Source organism: Engystomops pustulosus, chromosome 3 (genome assembly GCF_040894005.1).
Source record: "Engystomops pustulosus chromosome 3, aEngPut4.maternal, whole genome shotgun sequence".
Taxonomy (NCBI): domain Eukaryota; kingdom Metazoa; phylum Chordata; class Amphibia; order Anura; family Leptodactylidae; genus Engystomops; species Engystomops pustulosus.
In genome coordinates, this window is record NC_092413.1 from 111737223 (window position 1) to 111755134 (window position 17912).

The window sequence follows — 17912 nt, forward strand, 5'->3', positions numbered from 1 at the left end:
GTTATGCAGAAAACAAGTCATCACACAGCTATTTAAATGGAAAAATAAAAAAAGTTATAGATTTTTGAAGGTGGGGAGTAAATAATTTAAATGCAAAAACAAAAAAGGGTGGGAAGGAGGTAGAGAGGCACTACATTTTGCAAGGATCAGATATTGAAAGAACACACCATGTTGACTGTAAAAGCCATTTTTTTATGTATCCATTGATTTCCAGGAGGAATAACCTAACATATAAATATAAGAAATTATTACATTTTTACTGGAATTTTAACCAATTCAACTATCAAAACTGAAAAGGAATTTTTTTTTCACGTTCTGTCTTATAAAAGCCATTCCTTATAGAACCATAAAAGGCCTTCTGTTCTGCTGGACAAATTGTGCTTCCTATTGGTACCATTTATTATTGAGCACCGTGTACTAGGAGGCTGTAGAAAATCCAAATCCAATGGAATTAACAAAATGCAATGTTTCCTCATTTGCATACACTATTTTTTCTTTCCTTTTAATTCAGCTTTGGCTGTGCAATCCAAATTACACATTCACTTTGTTTTTTGGGTTGGTACAATCATGGAGATACCAAACCATTAACCCCTTAAGGACGCAGCCTGTTTGCGGGTTAAGGCTCGCAACTTTTTTTTTGAAATTTGACCTGCGTCTCTTTATATGGTTATAACTTTTGAAGACTGTTACTTATCAAAACGATACTGAGATTGTTTTTTCCCCACATGTTGTACTTCATTTTAGTGGTAAATTTTGGCTGATAAGTTTTGCGTTTATTTACAAAAAAAAGAAAAAAATGATGAATTTTTAGAAAAATTTGCCATTTTCGAAATTCAAAATCACCGCGTTTTCAGGCAGATAAATTTACCACCTAAATAACTTGCAGAATAACATTTCCCATTTGTCTACTTTACATTTTCATAATTTTTGAAATGTTTGGATAATTTATTTTGACGTCACGCGGCCTACAAATCGAATAGCGATTTTCCGTATTTTCGGAATTGACTAGTTTGAAATCAAATTTTACATATTTAGCAACAAAACCCCCTATATAACCAACCCATTTTCAAATCTGCACCCCTCAAACTATCAGAAACCGCATTTACAAAGATTGTTAACCCCTTGAGATCTTCATAGTAATTGAATCAAAATGGCGGTGAAATTTAGAATGGTCAAATTTTGTCGGTTATACGTTCATTTAGCCCTAAAATTTACACATTTCCAAAAGATAAAAAGAGAAAACTCACCATAAAATTTGTTCTACAATTTCTTCTGAGTGCAGAGGCCCCCCACATGTGGACATTACTTGTGTTATGGGGGCACAGAAAGGCGCAGAAGGGAAGGAGCACCCTGCAGCTGCCAGGATTTTAGTTTTCTGGTTGCCCCCTTTTGAAGGCTATAACATTTTCGCTTTTCCGTTATTTGGGCCATGTGACGGCATTTTTTTTGCGGGACGAGATGCTTTTTCCAGTGTTACCATTTTGGGGTTGGTATCACCTATTGTTGAAAATTTTGGAACTTTTTTTTGAGGTCATGAGTAGAAAAGCATCAATTCTGTACTGGATTTTTTACTTTTTTTTTTTTTTTTGTGTTCACCGTATAGCCTAATAATCCTGTTATCTTTATTCTATGAGTCGATACGATTACGGGGATACCAGACATGAATATTTTTTCTTATGTTTTACTAAATTTGCCAAATAAAACCCTAATGTGGGGAAAAATCTATCATTTTTGCATCGCTGTCTTCCAAGTGGCATAACATTGTTACGTTTTTGGCTACAGAGCTGGTTGATGGCTTGTTTTTTGCGGGACATGTTGTTCTTTGCAACAATATCATTCTGGAGTACATATGTTTTGTTGATCACTTTTTTATTGCCTTTTTAGTGGGATATAATAGGTAAAAATCATAATTTTTGGCAGGTTTTTAACTTTTTTTTTTTACGGCGTTCATCATATGGGTTCAATAGTTATTTAGTTTTATTCTATGGATTGTTACGGACGCGGTGATACTATATATGTGGGGTTTGTGTTATGATTTAGACTTTTTTGAGTGTTATATGTCTCTTTATATGTTTTATATGTTATTTTTAGTGATTTATAAAGTAATTTTTTATTGAAAAACATTTTTTTTTACATTTTTTTACATGATCCACCATGGGATATGAACAAGCAATCATCTGATTGCTTGTTCTTGATAATACTCTTCAATACTAATGTATTGCAGGGTATTATCACTGCCAGCCTATGCAGATGCATAGGCTGACACTTTGCCTTTAAGATGACGTCACAGACGCCATCTTAAAGGTAAACCCTCCAGGTTTCTCTGGGGTCCCGATCGGACCCCAGAGGTGCCAAAACAGCGATCGGCCCCCCCGAAAACGGTGCGGGGGGGCCGATCGTGGGGTAAAGACCCCCAGAAGGCATGTTAAATGCAGCGGTCGCGTTGACCGCGGCATTTAACGGGTTAAACACCCGCGATCGGAGCCCACTCCGACCGCGGGTGTTAGCCGGGGATGTCAACGGTAGATTACCGTTGAAATCCCGCGGCTAACGATGCCGGTTCGGCTGAACCGGCATCGTCTCTGCGCAGTAGCTGTACTGCGCTGAGCGCTATTCGCGGGACTCAGCGCAGTACAGCTACGGCGCAGAGCGCTAAGGGGTTAAAACTATTTTAAATCTTTCCAAAAACAATAATAATAACATATCGCCACAACTTTTTATATCTCAGTGTATGGACATGTGTACGGTGTCTCTTTTTTAACAATTCGGGGGACTTCTGACTTTTGTTCAAGGAGGAAGTGGTAAAAAAAAGGTAGATTTTGGTATTAACTCATTTGGGCATTCACAATATGGGATAATTAATGTTATATTTTACTACATTCAGAATTTTTGGATGCAGAAATACCGTATGTTGATTTTGGGGAAAGGGGGTTCTCTGAGTTTATACATATGATTTTCAAGTGGATGTCAAAAGATTATGCTCCCTTATTGGATAAGTTATACAAATTACCGTATATATATTAATAAACGGTATAGTGGTGATATAAAGGGGATAAATGCCGGAGGTTCTATACAGCAGAAAAAATGGTGGTCCCTCTGCTTTCAGAAAAATATGAAAGCTTGTTATGCTAGAATAATTATGTAAGAGAAAGTTCTGGAGATGGTTGGGGGGCAGGGGAGGTGGTAAGAGCGGGGCACAGATATCCAGTTTATTTACGGTATTTTTTTCTGATTGGGTGGGAGGGGCTAGTTTGTTGGGGATAAATTAGAAAATAGGAATTGATTGTCATGCACTTGGAAAACTGGAAAGCATATTAAGATTTATCCTGTGTGATTCTACTTTTGGAAACAAAAGTTTGTATTTGTAATCTATTATATATAATTGTTTTAACTTGCAAATATACAATAAAATTCTTTTACATGCTCTGTTTCTAATTTGCAGTTGTCTCTTAGCTGGAGGGTGGAGCTGTGCCCTGCAAAATCACTGTAGGCAGGGCCCCCGGGCAACAGTCTTAGATGCCCCATTCCAGTGACCTCATGTGTCAATATGCAAATGCAGAAATTAAAGACGTATATGGCTGTTTCCTTAAAGCAGACGGAGTGTCGGTAGTAAGAAAATGGGGTCAGGCTGCAGCAGGCCAATGTAAAATATGGGACTATGGGGTACAGCAGTCCTATATATAGAAATGCTGCAGCAAGCAGGGCAGTTTTAATCATTGGGCGACTGGCCAAAAGCAACAGGATTCATGGTCAGCAGGTTTTTGCTGGCAATGGTAAGCCATTGTAAAGTTCTATCTATATTCTAACATCTATTTGTGCATTCTTGTCTATTTTCAACCTGTCCAAATAGGTAATTTGTTTCAGAAACCTTTTCTTAAAATTCTGTTAAAAAACAACAAATCACACCACTTGTGGCTTGTGAAGAGCCGTCTTCTCCAGCTGTTGATGTTTGTCCAGCCTGTCTCTCTATCAGGCGGATGTTTTATAGAGCGGGTCAGATGGAGCACAAGTGCCTTGCTTGTTACTTTGATTAGTAAAAGTGATGGCTACCCACGGATTCCAAATTTGATTCATTTTGTGCTGTGAGCTCTGCAGGCTTTGCATGGGCTGATTGTCGCTGAAGAGCTTTGGCTGGAACAAAGACATAAGTCATATAGAAAAGGTTTTGACATGTGATCTTAAAGAGTTGATGTCACTAACAGCTGACCTATCATAAGACCAGCGGACGGATGCCAGAGAGAGTCTTATTTGTTCCTATTCTCCCCGCTATTTTCCACTAACTCACATAATGGATTGATTTTGTAATCTCTTATAATACCATAAGCTTTTGATCCAGAGACTTTGACCCCTCACAGGTATAATGACCCTTTTATTTATTTGCATAGGGTCTTTAGCTATAGTTTGAAGACTAGACAATTTCTTGTGGTCTATCTAAGGGTCACTTTAAAGATATTGCCATTAAAACCACATTTTTGAAAACATTTGATTTATAAAAAAGAATCCTATCATTTATATATTAACCCCTTGCTGACTGAATACCTGAATTTCCCGGTCAATTTTTGCATTTGTTACACGCTTATTTAAATTACGATACAAAAAAGAAACAATGTTCTCTAAAACATGAAAAGTAAAAACAGAGCTTTTATTGAAGCATATTAAAAATGTGGTGTAAATCCACATACAAAAATCTGTGGAAAAGCTTTATATATCGTGACAATTTTTCCTTTTTTTTTTTTTTTTTTTTGAGACCTGTTTTTTTTTCAAAAAGTAGTAAAACTGAATAATCTTTTACCAAAAATGTTATAAATCTGTACAGTGTCACAGTTCGGAGGGGACAAACTGTCTTAGGGTCTCTTAGGCAAGGGTTTGTGGACCCTCTGGACCACCACGGGAGGTGATGGAGCTAGCCGTAACCCAGGACCAGAGTCTAAGTGGCTTTGCCTGAGCAAACTGGGTGCCACTAGGTCATTCCACGGGTGTGACTAGGCCTGCGGTGGCAGCCAAGGTAGTACGGCAGGAAACAGTCCAAACCAAGGATCGCGGGTGCATCTGTGACATACAGCATCATTCCATCACTCTTTCCCAGGTTAAGAGTTTCAGAGTGTGCATTTACTTCTGCAAACTGTAAGCTCGGGCCGCAGTCGCACACTAATGCTAGTGCACAGTGGGCGGGCCTCAGTTCGATCACATATGCATTTCCAGGGAAATAAATGCAATTGTTAAAAAGACCCTGGTTAAAGAGTTATTATTACATCGCCTCCCTGTTGTCTGGTCCATCTGCACCTTAGCATCATCAAGGGCCATCTTGCCAGAGAGAAGTATAATGGTATGGCCCGGGGGAACTACAGGTCCAAACTGCTGATTGCCACAAACATTAGTGCAGCCCCCGAACAGAAGAGACCGAGATTGCAGGGAAGCGTCAGAGTGATTTGTTCCTGTGGAAGCCCTCGTTCTGACCTGAGACTACGACACAACCGTGTATATGATTATACAAAAGGCTTGCTCTGAGAGTTTCGGATTGGTCAGTCAGGCAGCATGCGCATAGGGCCATTGAAATGTGTATAATTAGCACTAATTAGAGGAGCAGCCAAGAGGTGCGGGGGTCCTCTGGAGGAGCTCCCCATATCTACTGACTTTTTTTTATAAAGATTCCTGAAATTTGTTTTTATATTTTCAAATTGTTTTTATATTATTTTTTTTTGTATTTACTTTTACCCTATTCTTCATTTTACATTATGTACAATTACATTTTTAATTCACATGAATCAAGATTATAATATTTTATAAACAAACTCAGGTCATAGCAGAAGAAGATTGAAGCAATTGAGGGTCAAGTGCCAGAAAGACCATTTATACTACCAAATCCTAGTATTTTCAGCCTCAAGATACAAAGGCTCATGAGTAGCACTCACTATTCTCAATAAGTTCTGCCCAGCTGATAAGGTGAAACCCTGTAACTGGCATTGCTGAGTTTCTGAATCCTTTGACCCACTGTTCACATACATATACTACAGTCAATGGTTGGGGTTACATGTTTTTATGTCTGAAAAATGCACTTTGCAATCATCCCAGAGAAATATATAGGATTCATTGTTTGAGCTATTGTAATCAATTATTGACAAAATTAAACTGTGAACACCAGTGTGAACTTTGCCAGAAATAATGCACGAGTCCATTGAAGTGACAAGAGAACAAACATTTCTAATTATGTAAAATATGTTAGACTTTGTTCATGTAGGGGGTGTTGGTAGGTCCGACTTTCATATGATCTACTATTGCCCTCTACTGGCTAAAATGGTAAATCACATTGGAAAATGTGTGTTAATGGGAAACTGTCTCCAGGAACCTCATTTTCACTAAAGACAGATTGTAAAAGCCCATGACACCTGCAGTGCAAAAATGCCTCTCTGCCTTCTCTAAGCATTTTCATTACAATATAATTGTGTGTTATAGCTTACTCTTGAATCCTGACAAAATCCTCTGAAGTCACAGGGACTAGGCTTTGGTTTGGATGCATTACAAAAAGCAACATGTGACTTGTCTGAGCTACAGGCTGCCTCCATCTTTGTGCTCCTGTACAGCTCTGTCCCTCCCCCACTGATGTCATCTCACCAGGCTGTGACCTCTGAGAAGGAGCAGGAGGTGGAGCTATATAGGAGCACAAAAGGTGGGGGCTAAGCTCTGAGGAGGGATTAACACAGACAAGGCACATGTTTTTTTAAATCCATCCAAACCAAAGCCCAGCCCCTGGGACTACCACAGAATTTTGTCAGGGTGCAAGGTAATTTATAACACACAATTATATTGTTATGCAAATGCTCAGAAAAGGCAAAAAGGCAGATTTGCAATGCAGGTGTAATGGGCTTCTGCAACCTGTCTTTAGTGAAAATGATTCAGCAAATTTTGTGGTTGTGGGCACGCTCAAAAAACGGTTTCAGAAATGAATTATATACAATTTTAATTTCTAACGAAATAACAGACAGTTAGTTCTTTTAAAATACAAGAAACAGTTAGTTTAAAATTGTGACAGACAGTGTAGCGTTATCCACAAATGTATATTGTGTACACCTTGGTGTCTTAATTGTGGGGTGCAGGGACTTAGTTGGTCCTTTTCTTATAATACCCTTCCTCGTGGAAACATATGTACTGTGTAAACCTATACAATATAAATCTAAACTTATACAATATAATGTCCCAAATGTCTTTCTATTATTTTGTAAGCGATGATTGTGGTAGGTCTGGTTCTATAGGAGTGTTCAGATTCTGTAAGAGTGTTAGGATTCTTGCAGCTAGACGCGTTTCGAAGCGCAATGCTTCTTCCTCAGTAGATTTTTTGTTGTGAAAACCTCCTCAATGTTGCACTTTGTTAAATACCCATTTTGGGCTAAAAGTTGCCTGACCTGGATCAGTACAGGCTGGATCGGGCTGTGGAAAACCTGACCTGGACCAATTTACTTAAGTTCTTTGTAAGATGGTGTTTCGCATTTATGATGTATGTGTCACAATAAATCATGACTGCAAACGATAATCTGGGTTGGTAAAAGATATATGAAATATATAAAAATTTATAAAAAAGGTCAACGGTGAAATGAAAGTGTGACTAAACTATAGACTCATATTATTCAAATTGATAAACATATTCCACTATGTAAAATGGCAGACATGTTTCAGACATATGTACAGAAAACCAGAAGTATGAGTACAAAAATGAGTACAAAAGTAGGCATAATCCGATACATATTTCCTCGACAATAGGGAAAGAATGGGATTTTCTTTCCAACAATAGGGGGCATTTATTCAGGTAGCAAATTAATTTGTATATGTATAAATTATATCTAAAGAGGTTGACCCCACAACAACATACATACAAGACATCTTATTCTTATATTTATATAGATTTTGGGTGGGGGGGACCGGAAGGTAGCCACATGTGCTGGTATACAGCCGGACGAATGTGGTCAGTGTTACAGTGTTACGGTTGTTGGGTGAAAAATGTAATACAACAACAATACATTTAATCTACATTTTTCACCCAACATAAGTAAAATAAGGGTAGAAATTTTGGCTGGGGTTACAATTATTGCAGTTATACAGTTCAGACTTGCATACAAATTCAACTTAAGAACAAACCTACAGAACATATTGTGTACCTAACCCGGAGACTGTCTGTACAGCCTTGAGCCTTCTTGGGAATGATGCATCAAGTTTTTCACACCTGGATTTGGGGATCCTCTCCAGTTATCTCAGGTTGCATGGTGATTGTTAGTGGAAGCCATTTTCAAGTCTTTCCAGAGATGTTCAATTTGGGTCTAGGTCAGGGCTCTGGCTTGGCCAGTCAAGAATGGTCACAGACTTGTTCTAGAGTCACTGCTTTGTTATTTTAGCTGTGTGCTTAGGTTCATTGGGGCACATTTACTAAGGGCCATGTGCCAGTTTTCTGGCGGGCTTCGCATGTTCTTTTAGGTGCAAAATGCCAGGTATTTAAAAAGTGCCTGTGCCACATTTGTGTTGCATGCAACTGTTTTGTGGCGCGACTGCACTATTCTTCATGCGACACAACTTTCTGCACTAAAATCAGCGTTCCGGTACTCAGTCGGACCGTGCCAGATTTAACATGCATAGTCCGACAGAAGTGTGTTGCATGACCAATGTTAAAGATGGCGCCAGATTCATGAAGACCGTGCACCATAAAACATGAATCTGGCCCACTCTGTTTGCACTGTTCTTGATAAATGTGCCCCATTGTCTTGTTGGAAGGTGAACCTTCAGCCCAGGAGGTCCAGAGCACTCCTGACGAGGTTTTCATCCAGGATATCTCTGTACTTGGCTGCATTCATCTTTCCTTCAATTGCAACCAGTCGTCCTCTCCTTGCAGCTGAAAAACACCCTCATAGCATGATGCTGCCACCACGTTTCACTATTAGGATTGTATTTGGCAGGTGAAGAGCAGTGCCTGGTTTTCTCCATACATACCATTTAGAATAAACACCAAAAACTTGTTTCTCATAGTTTGGGAGTCCTTTATGTAACGTTAGCAAACTGTATGCAGAATTTCACATGTCTTGCATAAAAGAAAAGTCGGCACACTCTTCCAAAAAGCTCTGACTGGTAAAGGGCTGCAATGATAGTTGACTTTGGAACTATCTCCCACCTGCCTACTGCACCTCTGGAGCTCAGCAACAATGATCTTGGTGTTCTCCCTTATCTCTGTCACCAAGGCTCTTCTCCCACAATTGCTTAGTTTGGCTGGATGGCCAGGTCGAGAAAGAGTTTTAAGGACTATGGAGGCCACTGTGCTCTTAGAAACCTTGAGTGCTGCAGAAATTCTTTTGTAACATTGGCTAGATCTGTGCCTTGCCACAATTCTGTCTCTTTGTGCTCCCTGGGCAGTTCCTTAGACCTCATGATTATAATGTGCTTCAACATGCGCTGTGAGGTCTTATATAGACAGGTGTGTGGCTTTCCTAATCGATTTGAATCCATTTAATTAAACACACCTGGACTCCAATGAAGGAATAGAACCATCACAAGGAGGATCATAAGGAAATGGAAAGCATGTGAGTTAAATAAATGTGAGTGGCACAGAAAAGCGTCTGAATACTTATGACCATGTAATATTTCAGTTGTTTAATAAATTAGAAAAATATCTACATTTTCAGTTTTTTTCTGTCAAGATGGGGTGCAGAGTGTACATTAATGAGCAAAAAAAAAAACTAAGAGTGAAAAATTTAAAAGGGTCTGAATGCTTTCCGTAACCACTGTGTGTAGTAAGAGGATTCTGGACTTGTAGGGACTATAATTCATACAGCTCCAGGGCCCATGGCACTCACTCTTAATTCGCCTATGCTTACATGCAGTGATGGATAAAGTAGACCAGGGTCCCCAACCCCCTTCTTCCTAGCGTCACCCTGACACACTACCTATCTATAGACAATGTCAACTTTCTGTGCTCAGAAGTAAGTCAGGAGTTGTCTGTTGCGGTGCACATACAGGTTGATAATCTCGGATCACAGCGCGTTTCAGAGTAGCGAAGACTTTTCTCAAATGGTGTGAGACTAAAGCGTGGGAAGTAAGGATTCTGTCCCAGTAGCTAGATGTCTGTGGGACAGAATACTTACTTCCCACGCTTTAGTCTCGCACCACTTGAGAAAAGAGTCTTCGCTACTCTGAAACGCGTTGTGATTCGAGATTATCAATAAATGTTATCCTTAATATGACGTATCCTTTCTGAACCTGTGTGTGCGCCGCAACAAACAACTCCTGACTTACTTCTGCATATCCCGATCGTGACCGTCCTGGCAACAGTGTTTCGATATCCACTGTCTGAATGCAGCACCTCTACACTCACCGACGTCCAAGCAAACGTTAATTAGTGTTGTGCCTAACATAGCACAACCTTATCTGGTGAGCCTCAGTGCAATTGTTTTCATCTATCAACACCACCCATGTTCGAATAAGAATACTATTCTATGAGCGCTATTCGGTCTCTGCTTGTTTGCCTTTCTATCCTCTCGAACTTTCTGTACTCAGTAGTTTACTTTTAAATAGCTTCAGTCCAAACTAACTTTAGGTCACAGTTTTACTTTGGAATCTATGGGGGGGGGGGGCAGTATTTTATTTCACTGATGTGCAGACTATGTGAGAAAAATTGTAGCATGTGTGAGAAGGATATTTCTCTACAGACGCCATTTTGGTCTAAACAGACGCCATCTTGTCAAGCCATGTCATGATTCAAACATCATTTTGTGTGAACTGTTTAGAAATCACTGTGTCCTTGCTGTTGTCTTTCTGTAGCTTCTCCGCTTGAAGGCCATGTTGTGACTTATACAAAGCTAACACAAGGACAATTAGTATAAACATTCTGTTTATATGAGAACAAGGCCTATGGAGGAAATGGTAAGACATTTTGGAATAATGGAAAGATTTTTATCCCAGCTCACCTCCTGGATCACATGGATGTCGGCACGGAACCCGCCTTGTTTGCAAAGGCAAAAACACTTTGAGTAATAAAGTTGATGGTCCAGCCAGCAAAAGTGATCTTTTTAGACTTTTATTTCGTCAATCATTCATTTGTCCATAGTGTTACTCCAAAATTCCTACGCGTTTCAAGCGAACTGGACTAAGAGCGACCAGTTCGCTTGAAACGCGTAGGAATTTTGGAGTAACACTATGGACAAATGAATGATTGACGAAATAAAAGTCTAAAAAGATCACTTTTGCTGGCTGGACCATCAACTTTATTACTCATTTTGGAATAATACCTTAAATGGGAGGTTTTGATATATTCAAATTGACCTATACCATTGCACTATTTTATCACCCTTTCACGCCCCTATGCAGATGATTTTCTGTGTTTTATAGCACACTAATAAAGATTGTGAATCTGCATTTTCTAAGAGACTGCTGTGTCTTAGTGTCTGCTCTCATAACGGTACCAGTAGCCATTTTTGGCTAAAAAGAGTTCAATCGAAAGTCACCTTACAACTGATAAGGGCGATAACGATCTTCTACACATGTATCATTTTTTTCTCACATACATTCCATGGACCTTAATAAATTGACAAAAAAACGGCACACAGATGACGACCGTATGGTTGTAAAAAAAAACATTGCCATTCGGATATGAACAAAAAACAGATGCTGATACAATACAGCCTGTACATGGATATCACACATCCAAATTTTTTGCAGACATGCCACAGACAGGCCTGTCTGAATGGGCCCTTGTACAGAAATCACCCACCTCTGTGGTGTAGATGCTGTGACATGAGCAGCCCAGATAAGAGAGTAACCCTGCTGACCATCAGTCAGTACCAAGAGCGTCTACTGTGTTCCTTTCCCTAATAGCTTTTCCCAATTGTCTACTGTGTGTGCAGAATAATAGACGAAGCTTTATAAATTCGTTTATCATTTTACAAATCGTCAACTGTTTGTCCACGTGACTGTTACACATAAAGTTTCTTGAAATGTCCTGGCATGTACAAAGTGTCATGTACTAATAAAGTTCATTGATGAAAATAACACGTATTCTATAGTTGTCGTCGCGAGAGTTGCTTGGTGGTGATGCGATGTGTGGGCGTGCCACGGAGGAGGTGGGCGGGCCCTTCGACGGGTAACGGCCGTCGGTCGGTCGGTTTTGCTGTGTGGTGCTCTGCTAGGGTCCCGGTTGCGGGCAGTGTACCCGGCCAGTAGAGGGAACGGCAGCCATGGCTGGGCAACAGTTTCAGTATGACGACAGTGGCAACACGTTCCTCTACTTCCTGACCTCCTTCGTAGGGCTGATTGTCATCCCGGCCACATATTACCTGTGGCCCCGTGACCAGAACTCGGGTGAGTGTGATGGCGGGGGCGAGATGTGCAGCAGATGTGTAGCAGATGTGTAGCAGATGTGTCATGTACTATGGGGACCACCTGGCAGGAGTGACCTCCTCACCTCTGGGCACACATGTGAGAGGCCCATCACATCCAGGTGGGACCTTCATAGTATATAATGATGGGTCCTACAGATGATAGAATAGCAAATAATAGGGGAGTTTTCCCACCAATCCCATTTTGAACCAGAAGTCTCTGGACAGGATCACAATGGTTTGCGTAACATTTCCATACACTGGTCTGTGCACGAGATACAAGTTGGGTGTTATAATGTGTATGGGCAGCCAGCTGATGCCACCCCGGCTATGTTGTGTTCACTACCGGTGTATGTCTTATACCCCTCATGTAATCAACATCACTTTTTTCTGCAATATCTGCATGTGCCAGCTGCTTACATCAGTGGTTATACATCTGTTATGAGTTAAGTGCCCTGACAACCACCGCCATCATTGATGTGTATGCGTTATTTTCTTTTTTACAGGTGCTGGGGGGGGGGGGGGGTTAAGGCGTGTTGAAAAGATCTACCATAAGGATGCACCAAAAACAATGTTAGCTATTCATCTGAAACATATTTATTGCTAGCTTGAGATAAAAATGGTTAAAACTTCTCCATTTTTTGATGTTCTAGATCAGTTTTTAGAGACTGAGTGCCCAAACTACAACCTGAAGACACCAATACAGTACAAAGATGGGGCAATGCGGATTATTATTGTAGATTCCCTCTAAGGTCCCTCTAACAGGATGAATTGCAGGCCCTGAGAAGGGGTGTCAATGATAATCCAGCTCTGTCCACTCCTTTTGTACTTCAAGTCACTTTAATAGTGCTGAACACGGCACGTTCTGGGCTCCCTGTGACTGCAGGAGGAAGAGTCCTGAATGGTGATCTTTGTGCTGGGTGATGGCCGGGGTGCCCACAGAGAGGGCTCAGAGTGCCACCTCTGGCACCTGTGCCATAGGTTTGCCACCACTGTTCTAGATCTTATCGGCTGTGGTGATCACTCTGCTTGTGAGACCTGTGCCCAACATCGCCCAACTAACATATCCATGAAGTCTTGGGTGACCAGAGCTTTCCTCATTTGTTCCGATTTTGTGGATGTCCCTGCTATTGCAGCCCAGTCCTGTTCCTTTGAAAGGCAAGAAGGTCAGTGATTGAGTGACAAGATATCACAGTCCTGAAAAAGAGCCACAGTGTTTACCTTTATGGCCCCTGCGATCACTAGCCACTGCCTTGCACTCTTCTATTAGATGATCTCCGCTGAGAACAAAGATATTGAGCTGATGAAAACATATTAATTCTTTAGCTGTGCCATGATCAGCAGGTTAAGCCACTGCTAGTCAAAACTTCAATTCTTAAAAAAAGGGAGAAGTTATAGAGGTATTATGTTCTGTGTGTTCCACAACTCCTAGCTATGGCAAAAAATAACTTAAAGGAAACCTACCACCAGATTTACTGGTGGTAAACTGCCCCCACTGGCTTGTTCCCTTAGGGGGTACAGGGCACCTTTTTTAAAAAAAAAAATTTCAAGCAAAATATGTCAGCCGCGCTCCTGACTCTGGCCACTCATCAATTATTCCCACCTTCATAATCAAAATTCATTTTCTGTCCTCCCTGCTAGCACTGCAGACTGCCAGAGACGTCACCTGGCAGTCTGCAACTCTCACTTTGCTTCTGCAGCCGGCTGGAGACCAGCCGGGTTTCCATGCGCTGTTGCGCTGTTCTCCAGAATGTGGTCATAGGGGGAGATTTATCATTAGGCAGCTCTTTGGGACAGTTCTATGTTTGTGTTTGGAGCTTCGCTTCCCGTCAGATTCATTAAAGTGGCTTTGGCCCTATAATAAATGGTCTTATGCTCTGGTAATTTTCTTTCAAAAATGCATAAAAATTTGCAGCACATACATCAGTAGGGGGCAGGAGTGACTATGCAACTTTTTTCAGTCATGTATCATGAATAAAGTCATGAATCTTGCTAGCAGTAGTTCCATATTGAAGTGGGGGGAATAGTCCTGTGTGATTTTTGAGCAACGAAAAGTCGCACCTTTTTGTGACTTTTATTCGCCGTAAAAGTCCAGCAAAATCAATGATAAGTCTTCCCCATAGTCTTTACATTTATAACATATCCAGAACATATGCCATAAATGTCTAATAGATATAAAGTAAAGGGAAGATATTTCTGTCAAGACTGCTCTCACAGTAGCTTGAGGTCACTATCAATGGCTGCATTGCAAAGGACATGGCATCTGGTGTGCTATGGTCCGAGGTGCTCATTCAGATACAAGTCCAAGATATGCAAAAATAGAAGAAGTGTAGCACTCAACGGAACTTGCTGCAGAGATTTTTATTGTGAAGGCGACGGGCGTTTTGCGTGTGGAGACGTGCTTTCTCAAGCCTTCTTATAGATATGACTTGCAGCTTTTTGTATATAATGGTTGAAACTTGACTGTACGTGTACTCTTCTCCTTCTGTGAGACAAGTCTACCTCTAAAATTGTATGAAAAAAGCCACTTACCTGCATGGCCTCCTTTCTCCATTGTCCATCTGCTAAGGGGCAAAGGTTAAAGGGGTTTTCCCACAAAAAGAAAATTCTCACATCTCAATCCCCTAGTGATGTTCACACAATAACGATAATTTTGACCCCTTACTTTACAATGTTACTCAGTTTTATTACTGTTTTAGCTCCTATGATTCTCTATGCTGTTCAGTGGGTGGGGCCTCTCTGAGCAGACACATTACTGTATTATCCCCCTAGTGCTTTGAGGTATAAACCTGTACCCTGATAATCTAACCACATTGTCAGCTTACAGAACTAGAGGGATCATAATGGGGCACATTTACTAGTCGCCAGTTTTCTGCCAGACTTTGCACGTTCTTTTAGGTGCAAACTGTTTGCACATGTATTTAAGTAGTGGCTGCGTCATATTTGTGGCACACATGACCTCATCATGCAACACAAACTAGTGGGCGTTCCGGTGCACAGTCAGATGTGCGCCAGATTTAACATGCAAAGTCTGACAGAATTGTGTTGCATGCCCCATGTTAAAGGTGCACCAAAAAAAAAAATGGTGCACTCTGTTGGGGCAGTGCAGGGAGCACTAGATTCGTGAAGAATGGGCACAAAAAATCCTGAATCTGGTACACCCTACACTATACGGAATTTAATTTAATAAGTGGTACAGAATTTCATGGTGCTATATAAGTAAAGATTATTATTATTATTATTATTATACACAGGCAAACTGCATTTAGTACAGATTGCCATGCTCTTCGTAAATGTGGCCCATTGTGTCTGCTTAGAGTGATGGGTGGAGGTTTTGTAACAGCAGGTATTGTTAGTCAGGTTGGTAAAATTCTACCGACAGGTCTTCTTTAAAGAGGACCTGCAAAAATGTCATTAGGAGCTGCTACAACAGACACAGCATTGTTACACTGCTAGCCTTATTGGAAATCGCCAATAAAGCCAGCAGACACTGCCACGATGTACACTAGAAACGACGCATTGCGCTGTAAGCGGTCTGGTGTATTCATAAGGGGGCAGAATTAGGGGTTGTGACTGCTGCATGAAGCTCGGCAGTCACCGCTGGCTTATGGAGTGAGCGGGGCGGACTGGTGAAGAGCCCAGCGCCTTGGACCGCCCCCTCATGAATACGCCGGACTATTTATAGCACGATCTAACGTTTCTAGTGTATATTACGGCAGTGTCTGCTAACTTTATCGGAGGTTTCCAATAACGCTAGTATTGTAACACTTCTGCGTCTGTAGCACTTACTAAAGTAAGCAGCTCCTAGTGCCGTTTTTACAGGTGACAGGTCCTCTTTAAGACTCACATGGACATGTTTAGGTGCTTCTATTGTGATCACAATTGTAATGACAAACCTTCTAGTAATGGTATTGTGGTTGAGCCAGAAGGGTACTTTCAGCTATAATACCGACACTGAATTGTGGTTGATAATTCTAGTGACATCTAGATATTGGGATCAAACCAATCCAAAAATAGATTTAGTGATAAATGTTGGAGCTGCTTCACTTTCGGCTCATGTTTATCAAACACTATGGTAGTGGGATTAGAATACATGTGGTTTGTAAAGGAGAAATCACAACACCAGATGTTTTGTAAAAGGAAATAATGTACAGAGGAAAGGCCGTGGGTTTGTAATAGTTGGGGGCTCATCTTGCGGCCCAACACGTACTAGAAAGTAGGGTTAATTCTGCTAGTGGAAGTTTGGCCTTGAGAGAGTCTGCTTTCTAAACCGTCAGTATTGGCTAATAGTTGTATTTATTTCTTTTGACTCATTGTTTAATGCTTATGTTTTGCTTCCTTTCAGAACAAGTCAGACTGAAAAACATCCGTCATGTATATAGAAGCTGCTTATGGTATCAGCTAAAGTCTATAAAGCCACAGCAGAATATAATTCCTACTGTGAAGTAAGTAGTTCTCTACTACACATGTGGTTTCTCTTGGTGTTGGTACAGTGCACTCATTCCACCGACAATTGGGATGTGAACATTTTCACGTTCTATAAGTCCAGCCAGTAGACTCCTCTTTACATGTCTGAAACCACTCGAAATGGGGCAACATTCCTGATTACATTTGTTGATATTCTTGACAAATAATAAAGGTAAAATCTTATCTGACTTGTTGAGGTTGTTGATATCATCAGAGGAAGAGGATAAAAAACTTGTTAACCAAAAAACTTTGTGTATGGGAAGAGGAAACATTTTTTTTTTTTTTTTAATTGACTTAAATGGAACAAGTAAAACTAACTGATGACAACGGATGCGTTTGCACAACTATTAAAATGAATGACTCATCTCTGATGGAACAGTACTGAAAGCTCAGGAGAGTAGCACTTTCAGCCTAAAGTCTAAAATGGAATGAATGTCTGAAGGCATTGGGGGCTTGCAAGCTTTCGTATATAGTATCCTTTGTGTGTATATCACTGACAGTTGTCTGTAAATGAATGCACTTGACTAACCATGGAAGTAGTTGCTGAATTATTGCTGTCTGGGGATCTGATGTCTGCAAGGGTTTCTATGTAATTACAGCGCCAGCAATGAACATACTAGGAAGATGTGGTCCTAGATTCATGACTGTGGAGGTTTTATTTTTTTTATTTTATAACGAAAACCTTTTTATTCTCTTCATGCCATGTTGTAATGGGCAGTGCTATTTTCTTTTTTTTTCCAATCTTATGAGATTTGTTGACACAAGAGATCTCTGTTTGCTGGTCTGGTTTTAAATTAGTTTTAGGAAGCTAAAGGGAACCTGTTAGGAAAAATTGGGATTTTGCAAAAAAAGTACCATACAGCTACTGATGTCCACAGAATCTCCCATGTATGCATGCCAATTCACCACTACAAGAAATGTCCTCTGTGACTTCAGGTACTTAAGTCATTCCTACAACAATGGCTCTGTGACCTGCAGCAAAAAAAAAAAAAAAGGCTCACAGTAAGACCACTTTCACACACACGTTGTGGGGGCCAGTATGTGGCCGCACAATTTTCAGCCAAATATAGCACCCGCCCGGGGTATGGTGACCACACA

The 17912-nt window shown here is 40.6% G+C and overlaps 1 protein-coding gene across 1 annotated transcript in view; it reads left to right on the top strand.

The window, feature by feature from the left end:
- The first annotated feature begins 12043 nt into the window (after window positions 1–12043).
- Window positions 12044–17912, top strand: part of SEC63 (SEC63 homolog, protein translocation regulator) — a 33969-nt gene continuing 28100 nt past the window's right edge. The window contains exons 1-2 of the mRNA XM_072141839.1: window positions 12044–12330; window positions 16693–16792. Coding sequence (XP_071997940.1) covers window positions 12207–12330; window positions 16693–16792 — 224 coding nt within the window. The 5' untranslated portion in view covers window positions 12044–12206. The remainder of the gene's footprint in view (window positions 12331–16692; window positions 16793–17912) is intronic.